Consider the following 12,791-nt stretch of genomic DNA (forward strand, 5'->3'; position numbering starts at 1 on the left):
ATTCCATTTGCCAGCTAAATGATGATCGTGTACGAAGATTATTTTAGGTTTAGATTGTTTAATATGTGCACTGAAATAAATGGGAAGAAGAGATCTGAATTAAAATACTCTTCTCCTCATTAAGTGAAGCCTGCTTTCACTCAGTTTATTTCCATCCAATAACTGCTTCTGTGGTTACTGAGGAGAGTGGCCTAAGACATATCTTCCATTAAGAAACTCTTTTTTTAAAAAAAGTTAAAATAAAAGGAAAGAGCTCCTCCATTTTCATTTAGTCAGTGTGTGGAAGTAAATAGCTAGGTTTCTTTCCCGCTGCAAATGGTTGTGCAAACCTTTTACCTGTCCCCTTCTTTATGCCAGAACTTTTTCTGCTGGAGTAGATCATATTTGTATTGCAGTAGTGCTGAGGATCCCAGTCCCAGACAAGGGCCTAGTTATGCTAAGTATTGTACAAACACAACAAAAAGATGGATCCTGCCTCAAAGAGCTTAAAACCTAATTATAAGGCAAGATCCAACCAGTGGATACAGACTGATGGGAGAGCACAAGGTAGCAATGAAACAATACTGATTGGCATGATAGATATGCAGCTGTATCTGGATGCTCTGTGCACATTCTGTATTACAATTCTGCAAGGCGCCTCATAGCTAGGTGTGGCTTTCACCTAGTGTTAACCTTATTTTCCTATACATCTTTTAAAATTGTGACCATGTTGTTTTTCTGGTTCCCTGATTCCTGTTCTGCAAATACAGTTAAATGGTTCTTTCTTTATACTACCAGAACGGTGCAGTTTTTGTAATGTTGCAGCTTGTTAACAGACAGATTGTTGTGTTTAGCTGCTACAACTTGCTAGGGTGCAGACTCAATTCTATAGAATTTCTGGAGTTCCACAGAATTGGGGCACTGTAGATCCATAACTAGATCCTACGTTGGTTTGGGGTTCATCTTTTCTTATTCCTTAAATATTTAAACCAGTATATGTGAGTCTTAGTTGTTAATAACTACATGGTAATAAATGTATAATGTTTACAAAACTGTCCTTTTTGACCATTCTATACTTGGTGGCAGACTCAACTGACCCTTTTCTTCCTATTTCTTTGTATTAGAATAAACTAGATCACTTGTGTGTTGAACAGAAATCCACTAAGCCTTCTCCCTTTGCAGCTGCAGCAGCAGCTTCTATGTAAGATTCAGCTGAGCTGGCTTTATATCTCTTAGTGAATTCGTTTGACCTGCTGTTTCTAATCAACACTTCCTCAGACTTTTTTATGCAACCAGGCAAAGTGTCCCCTTAATCATGTTTCCTATGCTGCCTACAGAATTTCTTGGAGCAAAGAGGGCCAGTCTGACCAGGGAGGGCAAACTCTCGAAGGCCTTTCAGGAAGAAGCCAGGCCGTTGGGGCTGTGCTGAGTGTCCTGCTGGTGGTTCTCACGGCATGTCTACTGATCTTATTGCTTTACAAAAAAGAGAGGAGGTAAGAGAGGGCAGGCTAATGAAAAAATGTTTTCTTCTGTTGTGTAAGGTGACTTTCAGTTAAAGGGATAGTGTCCATTTGAAATCTAGTCAATTTCTCAGAATTCATTAAAATAATTTACTGGTATCCTATCTTATGCCCCGATTCAGCTGCCAGTTTTGTGACTTTACAACTCCTTTTTCCTATTTTTGAAAATGTATCTTCTCTCTCCTTGTTGCTGTATGAAAGACCCACACAAATGGGACAAACTGGCTAACTGATCTGTTTTCCTTCCTAATCTTTCAATTATTATAATGAGTGGATGGTGGGGTCTCAGGCAGTTGACTTTTTTTAAGTTGATGGTGTTTAAATGCAAACTCAGGAGTTTCCCCTGATTCAACTTGACCCAATAGATCTAGCAGAGGACAAGTACTAAGTTAATGCTCTCATGTTCATGACTAACACAATTTTCAGCACTGCAGAGTCAATGTAGTTTGCTCTTCCCCAGGTGAATATTCTGCTAGCAATTTTGTTACGATGTGAGAAGGTAAAGGCATTCCAGAACACTTTATTGATGATGAGGCAGAGAGGAGTGGTGTGATTTATTTCCAGATACTAGCATTGGGACTGTAGTGCTAGCAGTTAGAATAGTCTTGGGCCAAATCTTTCTCCGCTATACAGTGCGGCCCGTTTAATTAATGGACTTGGAAAGGTGTACTTGAGAAGGATATTGGATCTGTTGTCTTGACTAGAAACTGAGTAGATTTCCCACAGACTGGCAGAAGAGAGTGAAAATTAAGGGTTTTGGTATTGCTGATCACCCGTTTTTTTTTCTCCAGAAGGATAAATAGGGATCCAATACTGTAAGATTAATATTTACTTTTTTCTTTTTTTTTTTTGTTTTAGAGAAACTGTGATACACAAGATAACCAACTGCTGCAGAAGGACATCAAATGTTTCGTATAAATATACAAAGGTAATTGTAGTACTTGTAGTTGTGATAACCTGAGGTTCTGTTTCTTAAATGATTTTCCAAACCAGTACTAGATAGAATGAATTTAAACTAACTTTGTGACTATAGGAGAGCTAGTTGGCTGGCTAAAACTAAATCTGGAATTAGATGGAGGGAAAGAACAGAACAGTTTCAATTCCAAACAGATGTGGAGAAACAAGAGGAAGGAGAATTAAGGGAAATGCGGAGGAATGACCAACAAATAGAAGGCAAACTGGCAAAGCATAGAGCCAGAGAAGATGAGACTAAAATGGAGGTGTGCTCAAGAGTGTAAAAGGCAGCACAGAGAGGTCAGAGACATATTAGTCACTAACAGGGTACTTTGTGCTATCTGCTTATCAGTGGAAGATGATAAATCAAAGTGCAGGATGGGGTGGTGGCTGGTTCTCAGGTGATGATTCGTGAGACTATCATGGGTGCTTGTAAGAGCCTATCCAATATTATTCAGTAACTTTTCCCAACTTCGTGCTATAGATAAACACTGAAGAAGAAGCTAATGAGAATGAAACTGAGTGGCTTATGGAGGAAATTGCAGCACCAAATCAAAGACCAGGAAAAGGAGGACAAGAAAACGGGCACATTACTACCACGTCTGTTAAATCGGAAGCCTTGCCATCTCTCCATGTGGATGACCTGGACAGTGAGGATGAAGTTCTAACTGTCCCAGATGTGAAGGTTCATTCAGCTAGAGGGGTGCAATCTAGAGCCCAAGATAAGAACAGGCACCAGCAAAAGAAGCCATTTAGCCTTGGAAGTGACGCCAAGACCAACTTACTGAATGGAGGGAAAGGAAGGAAAGCAAAACTTAACCCAAACCAACAGAAGATGCAGAATTCTACAAATACCGTATCATTCCATGATGATAGCGATGAGGACTTGCTGAATGTTTAAATAGCCCCCTCTCTTGTGCCTAATTAAATAAATATAGATATATATAGTGGGACAACAAAACACTTGCAACCAAATATGAAGACTTTTAGCCTGAGACTTCTGAATTTTGCCTTTAAAAAGAAAATGTTCAAAAGGGAAGAAAAAAAGGATCAATCCTGGTTGTTTACAATGATCTGTTCAGTTATGACTGGACTTCCAGCATCCAGTTGACTGAGTTATGTTGTTTCTCTCTTTCTCTCCCCCTCTCTCTAGCCAGGATTTTCTCTTTTTAAATCTTCAGCACAGGCAATACATGCTTCTTACAAAATCGTTTCAAAGGACGGGGTTAAACCTGAAGGAAGCCCTGGTGCTTGAGATTCAAGATATTTAACTTCTAGCATTTTAACTCTCTCCCTGTATTTATTGACTCTCACTACTCAGGTTTGCTGAATAATAGCAACGTGTTCTTCCTGCCGGCAGGGTATTATTCTGTAGATTCACCCATCATATGAGAAGGAATATAAAAGTGTAACTTTTTGTTTGGGGTGCTTTGATGTAAATGTTGGAACTGGCCTAATTTATCCTGTAAATTTGAATACTCCATTCTAATTTAAACAGTTCATTGATTTAAAACCATTTACCGAAAGGTACTACTCTGTTAGCTTTAGTCTGAAATGGTGGTGGTTCTTTGCATGATGATTTTGGTATTGGTCACATGACTTATTTCATCAGTATTTGATTAAACTGTGGACAAGCACCCAAAGATTTCCCTTGAGTGTAGAGAGGACTAGAATTTGTGTGTGCCCAGACATAACTGGATTGTTCAAGGCCGTGGGTGCAGAATTCCCAGAATGCCATATTCATAGCCCTGTCATTTCTTTTCTCCTAAAAAGTCCAAGACCTGGAGAAGCCTTAATTTGCACAACAGGTATCTTTTTTTTTTTTTTTTTTTTTTTTTTTTTTTTAAATTTGGTACTAACTGCATGAAATATGGTGAGCCCAAGTCTTTCAATAGTATCTCAGATCCAGCTCTTATATCTTGAGGCCAATAGTCACTGAATTACAATGTTGCCAGGACTGAATGGAGGTGATGTCAATCTTCCTGTAGCAGTATGCTCCTCTCAGTGTTTTCTGAATTATCCTTTGGGCAATGATATGGTTTCATATATATGTACAGGTACCTTGTACCCTTTTGGTTGGCTTATTTGGTTTCAACATTGGTTTCTTCATTTTATAAAACGTTTTCCATTTTGAATCAAATTTAGTGTAATATAAACTATTCAGCAATTTCAATAAAAGATAAATTAAATGGACATTCCAAATTATTCTCATATGTATTAAAATCCATGCTGAAATTTTTCTTGCTTAGATTTTTTTTTTAAAAAAAATGTGTTTGACAACCTGAAAAGTCCCTTTCCAAATTTCTGCTAGAAATAGTTAACATTTCTGATCGCAAAGCTAAAGATGAGACTTAAGATGTCTCACCACAAGCATCTGAATTTTGTAAGCAGGTTTCAAATAATGGATTTTCTTTTTCAGACTTGGGGTTTTTCCATAGATTCTGTATGGTTAAACTGTGTATAACCAATAAAACCATAACAGAGGTGTATTCTCTAAAGCTGTGCTTAAATGTAAGGAAGTGTCAGCATTCCAGACATGAACAACCCTTTTACAGCTGGAAAGAAAATTGGTGTAAGGCCAGTTCTTGGGAGGAAGTAGATTCTGGAAATCAGATTCACATTTCTAACAGCAAGCGTAGTTAGTCATTGGAACATTTATCAAGGGATATGGTGGACTCTCCATTATTCAGTCTTCAAGACTGAATGAATGTTTCTGAAAGATATATTCTCTAATTCCGCTGCATGTTATTGGGCTTGATTGCATGAATTGCTGGATGGCCTGTTATGCATGAGGTTTAGACCTCAGACTCTGAACTGTAAATTCTAGAAGTACACTGGTAAACACATCGCTAAGGTAGTGAGTGATAAGGGTTTGGTTTAAATGACTAATCCACAAACCACTGCCCCTTCCTGCACAGTTCCTAGACAGTGCAGTGAATTGGTCTTTTCGTCTTGTGTGTCACTTCAAAAAACCTCCTGGAGGAGTGGATAAGGAAGGAGAAGCGCCTCTTTTTGTAGGGCATTGATTGAGCATGTCTGTTTTTAGGATTTTATGCGGACACCTGTCACTTTTCGTCTGCGTGCCTTAACCATAAAATCAATGGTGCACGTCATGGAGTCTCTTCTCCCTTTTGGGTGTGACAATTCTGGTTGGGATAGAGAGGGTTGAGTTTTATGGATTTAAAAAAATATCACTGTTCTGTAGCTCAGCGTTTTCCACAATTCTGATTCATATGGACTATTTCCCTCCCGTTTGCAGTTCCTGGAGGCAGTTGAAAGCTGTAGCATAGCCTGTGCTAGCTACACTCTCGTCCAGCTTGCTGCCAGATCTTATGCCACCATGACAGCAGTCAAGCGCAGTTCACTTTGCTCCTGACACTTCTTTGCCAGCCTTTATTTTTGTGTGTGTTTTCTGGTAGTAGCAAGTAGCTTTCCTTCTCTCCTTCTCCTGGATCTGGTAAAGAACAGAGGGGTGGTCTTAGCTACCTGGAGCCAATGCTGCAGTGCTTCCCTGTGAGATCCCTCTGATCCCCTCAGGCATGGCAGAGCAACTTCACAAATAGTGATTTAAATGCAAGCATTGTTCTTTCTGTAAGGCAGCTTTTATAGGCTCTTCAGAGGCTGAATGTGCCCTGCTCCTCAATCTGCCAACCCTTGCACTGCTAGGGCATGGGGTGCTGGACAGGCAAGTTGTGTCCCCTGTTGCCTTAAGAAGTTGCAACTCCAACACAGAGAAGCCCTATCAGGAGATTCAAAGCAGAGTGAGGGGAGACTCCAAAAACAGAGGACTTCATAAGTTGCCAGGCAGAACAGGATTCAGAAGACAATCCATGAGGTGTTCCAGGGCCCCACAAGCCCTAAAATGGGTCCCCAGTTTGAATCGGGGAACTCCAACAATGAACCCTAGGAAGGGGGAGTGGGACCTGAGGAACACGCATCCAGAGGGCTCCAGGCTCTGCATAAAGCAAGCTGCACAAGACCAATCTTGACAACAGCCGGGCAGCAATGCCTGTGTAAAGTAGGCCAAAAAAAAAAGGGAAGGGGACAAAAAACATAAGAGGGTTTTGTCCTCCGACTCAAATACCTCTCCTACTGAGGAAGCGGAGCTCTCAGATTTAGGCTCTGAGCAGGACATGGAAAAAATGCAACACAGGTTTTTTCCTGAAATTTTTGAAGCCTTGTGCAAAAAAGTGGTATCCACAATCCATATCCACCCTGAACAGGTGCTAGAGGACAAGCCCAAAAACAAATACCTGCTTCTAAATCCTCACCCAAGACAGAAATCCTTTGGGGGGAGGTGATGAGAGAGGAATGAGAAATCGCCAACCAGGGTAAATGTGTAAACAGACGTGTGCTTCGCTATTACAAGTAGCAAGAGCCAAAACATTCAGTTAACAGATAGACCAGTCGTCCATGCTGCAGCAGCCGTGCTAGTAAAAGATATGATGATCTCCTCTGAAGGAGATTTCTTTCCCTAACAGCCAATGGATGGGAAGGCGAATGGAAGCCATCCTTAGAAGGGACTAGGAAGCTTTCTTCCAAGAGCCACAATTTCCTGGCTGAATGACCTTAAGACACTGAAGGACAAAGACCACCCTTTTCATATCTAACTGCTGTGGCTATGACAAACTAAAGAGAATAGTCAGGTTTGGTTTGTGTTCCGTGGTGGGTGTGGTGCAAGGTGGTCGGGATGGGGGAAAAGCATAGTAGATCCTGATGCAAAAGTCTCTGAAGGCTTTTTAGGGACAAATATTTCTTCCATACTACAAAGCTCAGCTTCGAAGGTGAGAGCTGTTTTTTCCCCCTCAAAAGCATCTTTAAATACCCTCTGCAAAGTCTGTTTATGACCAACACTAATCAGGTTTCTTGCCTTGCCAATGGCAACCCTACATTTTTTCATTCTCATATCCATGCTAATAAATGTATTAACCTAGAAATATTGTTGAGTACCCTACCTCCATCAAGGTAAAAAGGTACAGGAGGGGAAGGATGCCTCTCAAAGTACCTTACTAAGGGTTTTGGTAATTATTGATAAATAAATGATTTTATGCCTTGGCCCTGTTTAATTTTTTTTGTGGGCAAACAATTTACCCTTCTACCCCACTTCCTGCCCATGCCCAGAAGAAGAACAACTATTCTAGGATGGCTGGTAGGGGTGTTGGAAAAAGATTCCAAGTGTGGTTCGTTACCCTGTGCCAATAAGAGACCCACACAGGATTTCCGGCTGGACAGTCTCCAAAAGAGTTTATTCTGCAGAAGGTCAATTCCCAAGCCCACAAGTGGGCAGTGGAAAAAGACCCCGAACAAAGGATTACAAACAGTTTTATACGTTATTGCTACTTAAACATTCATGACAAAACCATACATATCCCCCTTACAAGGGCACAAACCTATTTTCTCTATAACTATTGGTCTATATTATTTGGCATACATTATTTATAAAATACTTTTACAGATGTTTTGCAGCTAACTCCAATTTATCTATCAAGGTCACATAGCTTGCTGAATTCAGCCGAGGCTTATCTCCTCCTGCATCCCTAAGAACTTTCCATGATCTGTGCACAGAGTGGAACGGCCTTGCCTTATAAACAAAGAAGCTGCAAAAATGGAGTAACTATAGTCAAGCAACTAAAAATCAACTTACAATCCCCCCTTTGAGTCAAACTGTCCTGCAGTTTAGACTCACATCACCTGGTCCACTCTTAGCTTAATTTCAGCAATTCCAATCTGGGTGACCATTTGCATAGTAGCTATCTTCGGTTTTTAAAAACTGGGTGAAGGTAAAACACCCAGAAGGTAGCGTGCCTAAACATTGAAAACAACAAAGGAAGAATAACAATAAAACAGATTATACCCACAAATGTTAAGGCATGAAATAGATCTGTGAAACCCCATGAAGTATCATCTTGGGAAATGTTATGGAATAGTGATGCGATTTGGAAAATATCATGTGCATCGTTTTTTTTCTTTGCCAGATTTATCTACATAAGAACAGGTATCATTAATTACTGCACCCCCCCCCTTGCTTGCTAAAGTGAAGTCTAGGGCCATTCGGTTCTGCAGAACCATTTGTCAGATACTACCCATTTCAGTGGCTATGTTTTTAAAACCCTGGGTAGTGGCATTGGCCACTGTTTCAAGTACTGCAGCAACGCGCCTTATTTCCTTGACAGCGTATGCAACTCCAAGCTGGGGCATGGTGATACCCCAATACCGTTGGGCCTCGGTGATTGCTCTTTGGTTCTGGAGCCTGCCCTGGGGTAGTGTGGGTGTGTGCCTAATAGCAGGGGTAATAGCTCTGATGTAGCAGGAGCCTTCCCATCACAGGGGTAATTTCTTATGGGCCTTATTTTCACAAATAAAATAATGGCCTACTAAACTTATGTGTTCTATGAATAAGTTAAGGGGCTTTGCATTAAACGAATGCCATAATAGCTAATATTCAGGGGGTAGGGAAACAACCTCTAAAAGAGCTGCCATTCAGGGCTACATATCCTGTAGAGTTAATAGTAAAGGTATAGTTACAAGTGCTATAACCAACCTTTATACTTTTGTGAAGTGCAATTTTTTCTTACATGGATTGGTTGGTCTTAAAGCAGTATTCCCCTTGGGACTCATAAGCTAGGTGGATGTATTTTGTTAGGAAAAGGAATGGTAACCCCTTGTACTATATGTGTGGTATTTAACACAATCAGAACCACGGGTATACCTTCTTCAAAAATGCAAGGGAACATGACTGCAAATCCAACAGTTAGACACATTTAAATCTGTTTGTAGTTGATTAATTAATTATAAAGATGTATCAGTATAGTCCAAGAAGCGTTGTCTTTTATGGTTTAGTTGCTTGGGTTTTAATTGTACCTCAAAGTCATCAGGTTGTTGGTCTTCTTCCCCATGGACCTTGGGGATTTCCTCGACAGGTGTACTGTTAATCAGGAACTTGGATCAAAAGAGAGTCATCCAGATAAGGCCAATACAGCACATCCAAAAGATCACTAGCCATACCCATTTAGGGAACCAGTGATCTGGGGCAGATTTAAGTGTTTTTTCCTGAGGTGGTAGGGATGACATTGTGGTATATTCTCTTCGCTCTGGAGTGGTTTCAAATCCTCTTTGCTCTGGAGTGGCAAATCCTTTTCTTGAGCAGGGGAGAGGTTACAAGCACTTGCACCCTGTTCCACTGACCTTGTCATTACAGGTGCAGAGGTTCTTTTACAGTGTGAGGCATGTATTTAGGACTGGTAACCTTGGCACTTTACAGCAGTGTTGGTGGTGAGAAGTACCTGGAGTGGGCCTTTCCAACGTGGTTCCAGGGCTGTCTTTCTTTGGTGGACCTTTACGTGAATCCAATCACCGGGCTGTAGATCGTGACATGCTTTTTGAGGGTCTTGGGGAAGGGCTTCTTGGACCTGTGAACAAAAAGCCTTAACACACTTCATTAATGCTTGACAATAAGTCAAATCAGTTTCATCAGCTAAATTAATATCCATTAGGTGAGTTGTTGCTGGTGGAGAACTAAAAAGCCTCATGGGTCAGCCCATTAGGATCTCGTGTGGTGATAGTCCAGTCTTTCTGTTACATGATGATCTTATACTTATAAGGGCTAAAGGCAGGGCATCTGGCCATTTGAGGCTGGTTTCATGGCAAATTTTGGCTAGTTTATTTTTCAGAACACCATTCTGTCTTTTCTCTGCCCCTGCAGACTGAGGGTGATATGGGCAAAAAAAGTTCTGTTGGATATCAAGAGCCTTGCAAACTTTTTTTTTATAACTTGACCTGTTACTGTTGGTAGACCGAGGGATCCCAAAGCGAGGGATAAATTCCTTCAAAAGTCTTTTGCTGACTGTAATAGTGTCAGCCTTTGCACATGGGTAAGCTTCTATCCATCCGAAAATAAACATACAATTACTAATACATATTAGACTTGACTAATATAAACACAAAACAACATGCATGTGGCCTAAGGTGCGGAAAGGACCGCAGCCTTATCAGCAGAGTCTTTTAAAGCATGCCAGTGAGCTAGACATTTAACAACAACAATAATAAAAGATAACCATACAACCTCTATAAAGCAGCAACATAAAAGCCATTTAATATGGAAGCCTCCCAAAGTGGGGAAGCCTCTTTGTTTCCAGAGTTAACCATAATTATGGACAACACCAAAGGCATAACGGGAATCAGTGAAAACATTAACAAATTTACCTTCAGAATACAAACTCTAGTTGCAGGAAAAAAATTTAGCTTCTTGAGCAGGGTTCACAGAAGGGAAAGGGTTACTTTTAATTACCTCATGTTGAGAACAAACAGCATAGTTAGCCACAAGAATACCTTTAGAATTTCTTTGACAAGAGCCAGTAACATAAAAAACCAATTTTGGGTTCTGCAAAGGGTGGATAACAATGAAGCAGGATTAAAAAACTAGACATCGGGTGAGTGTAATATGACCTGCAAACAACAAAAGAATTTCATATTTTGTTAAGCAAACATGAGGTACAAAAATGATAAGTGGAGAACCAAGGACCAGAGTTTCTGAGGTTTTACGCAAGGCAGCTGCAGCTGCAACGGCACGAAAACAAGGTGGAAGCCCTGCAGCTACAGGGTCCAGGGCATTACTGTAACAGGCAATGGTCTTATGCTCATCTAAAACAAACCCATTTTTTCATAACAAAACAATATAAATGGTTTTGAATAAACAGCAAACCAACTGCTGGTACACTAGACAGTGCATATTTTACCCAGGTAAAAAACTTATTCTGTCTCGGCAGACCAGGAAGAGGTTCAGAAATCTCAAGTTGAGGGAGTTAAGCAGAGGCTTAACAATAGAGGCATAGCCCAAAATCCATTGACAGCAATAGCCTGCCATGTCAACAAAAAGGTTCTCATTTGTGACACAGTAGTAGGATTAGGAACCTGCAGGATAGCCTGGACCCAACTGGCATCGTTCACCTGCAGAAATGTCATGGCCTAAATAATGAACTCGGGACAGACAGAGTTGCAATTTTCCTTTAGAGGCTTTGTATCCCTTATTAGCCAGAGCAGAAAGCAGAATTAAAGAATTCTTTTACAGGCTAAGAGCAAATCATTCACATTTGAATCAAAACAAAACCTTTTGTAAACACTATATTATCTAAATTTTCACAACAGGAAAGGAAGGTAAAACAACAAAATTAACAGCTCTTAAATCTTACACAAAGCAATAAACATTTTTCCAGGTTTCCTAATAGGGAAGATTGGGGTGTCACAGAGGATTCGAGTAGGCACAATAATTCCTTGTTTAAGGAGAGAGATAATCACAGGACGTATTCCTTTTGTATGCTGGATATTTCAGGATCCTGTCCTTGTTCAAGAGATACAGCCAAAACAGAATTTTCATTTTCACAAGGAAAATAACAAATTAATCCCATCTGGTAAACAAATAAACAGTACAATCAAATTTTACAAAGTAAATCTCTACCTACCAGGTTAACTGGAGAATCAGAACTTAAAAGAAAAGGATGCTGATTAGAAATAGGTCTCAAAGAAAGTGGTTTAGACACTAGATGTGGCATTAATTGGTTAAAATTTCTACTGCATTTACATTCTTTGTTGATAAGGGAATAGAGAAACTCCTGAGCTTTTAAGGTGGATCTGCTGGCTCCAGTGTCTATAAAACATTTTACTGGTTTCCCATCAATTAGACAAGACACATAAAGACCTGATTAATCTATTGACAAAAAGGGTGCATTAATGAAGTTACTATTCCCCAGGCTGTCCTAATATAAAGGTTGAGTCTGGTCTCAGGGAGGAGGTGGTGGTGGCCCAAATGTCCACTCCGACTGGCCAGATCGCTTTGGACATTCTGCTTTCCAGTGTCCCAACTGTCCACAATAGTGGCAGATCTATCTCCTGGGGCCAAAAAGGTACCACATCCCACTCCCCGACCCTGGCCTTGACCCGTCTATATACTCCTTTATCTGAATTTTCAATTTTTCTTTTTTGGAGTCCTTTAGACTCCTTACCCGGGCTTCATGCAGTCTTTCTTTAGAGTTTTCACCCTGTCTGCATTTTATCTTCAGCCTGCCCCCTCCTACCCATAAGTCATGTTGTTCGAACCAGGATGCTTAAGGGCCCAATCCTTACTTCTACAATTCCCACCCCCCCCCCCTTTGGTGCTGCAAAGCACCACACTGCATTAAACTTTGTTCCATTTTTCTTATTTTAGCATACGTATTATATCCTGCTGTTTTTATTTTGGATTCAGCATACCTATTTGCATTTTTTTTGCAGTACATTTAAAGCAACATTTTATAAGCATTATAACTACTTGCATACACACAAAATACCCTTAAATACAAGTAA

At 40.3% G+C, this 12,791-nt stretch overlaps 1 protein-coding gene across 1 annotated transcript in view; it reads left to right on the forward strand.

Annotated features, from left to right (window-relative positions):
- IGF2R (insulin like growth factor 2 receptor) overlaps positions 1-5,342 on the forward strand; it is an 88,595-nt gene extending 83,253 nt beyond the window's left edge. Inside the window, exons 46-48 of the mRNA XM_067555188.1 lie at positions 1,317-1,472; positions 2,358-2,427; positions 2,938-5,342. Coding sequence (XP_067411289.1) covers positions 1,317-1,472; positions 2,358-2,427; positions 2,938-3,354 — 643 coding nt within the window. The 3' untranslated portion in view covers positions 3,355-5,342. The remainder of the gene's footprint in view (positions 1-1,316; positions 1,473-2,357; positions 2,428-2,937) is intronic.
- The last annotated feature ends 7,449 nt before the right edge of the window (positions 5,343-12,791 follow it).

This window comes from Emydura macquarii, unplaced genomic scaffold (assembly GCF_026122565.2).
Source record: "Emydura macquarii macquarii isolate MOO-44397 ecotype Brisbane River unplaced genomic scaffold, CSIRO-AGI_Emac_v2 contig_1559, whole genome shotgun sequence".
NCBI classification, from domain to species: Eukaryota; Metazoa; Chordata; order Testudines; family Chelidae; genus Emydura; species Emydura macquarii.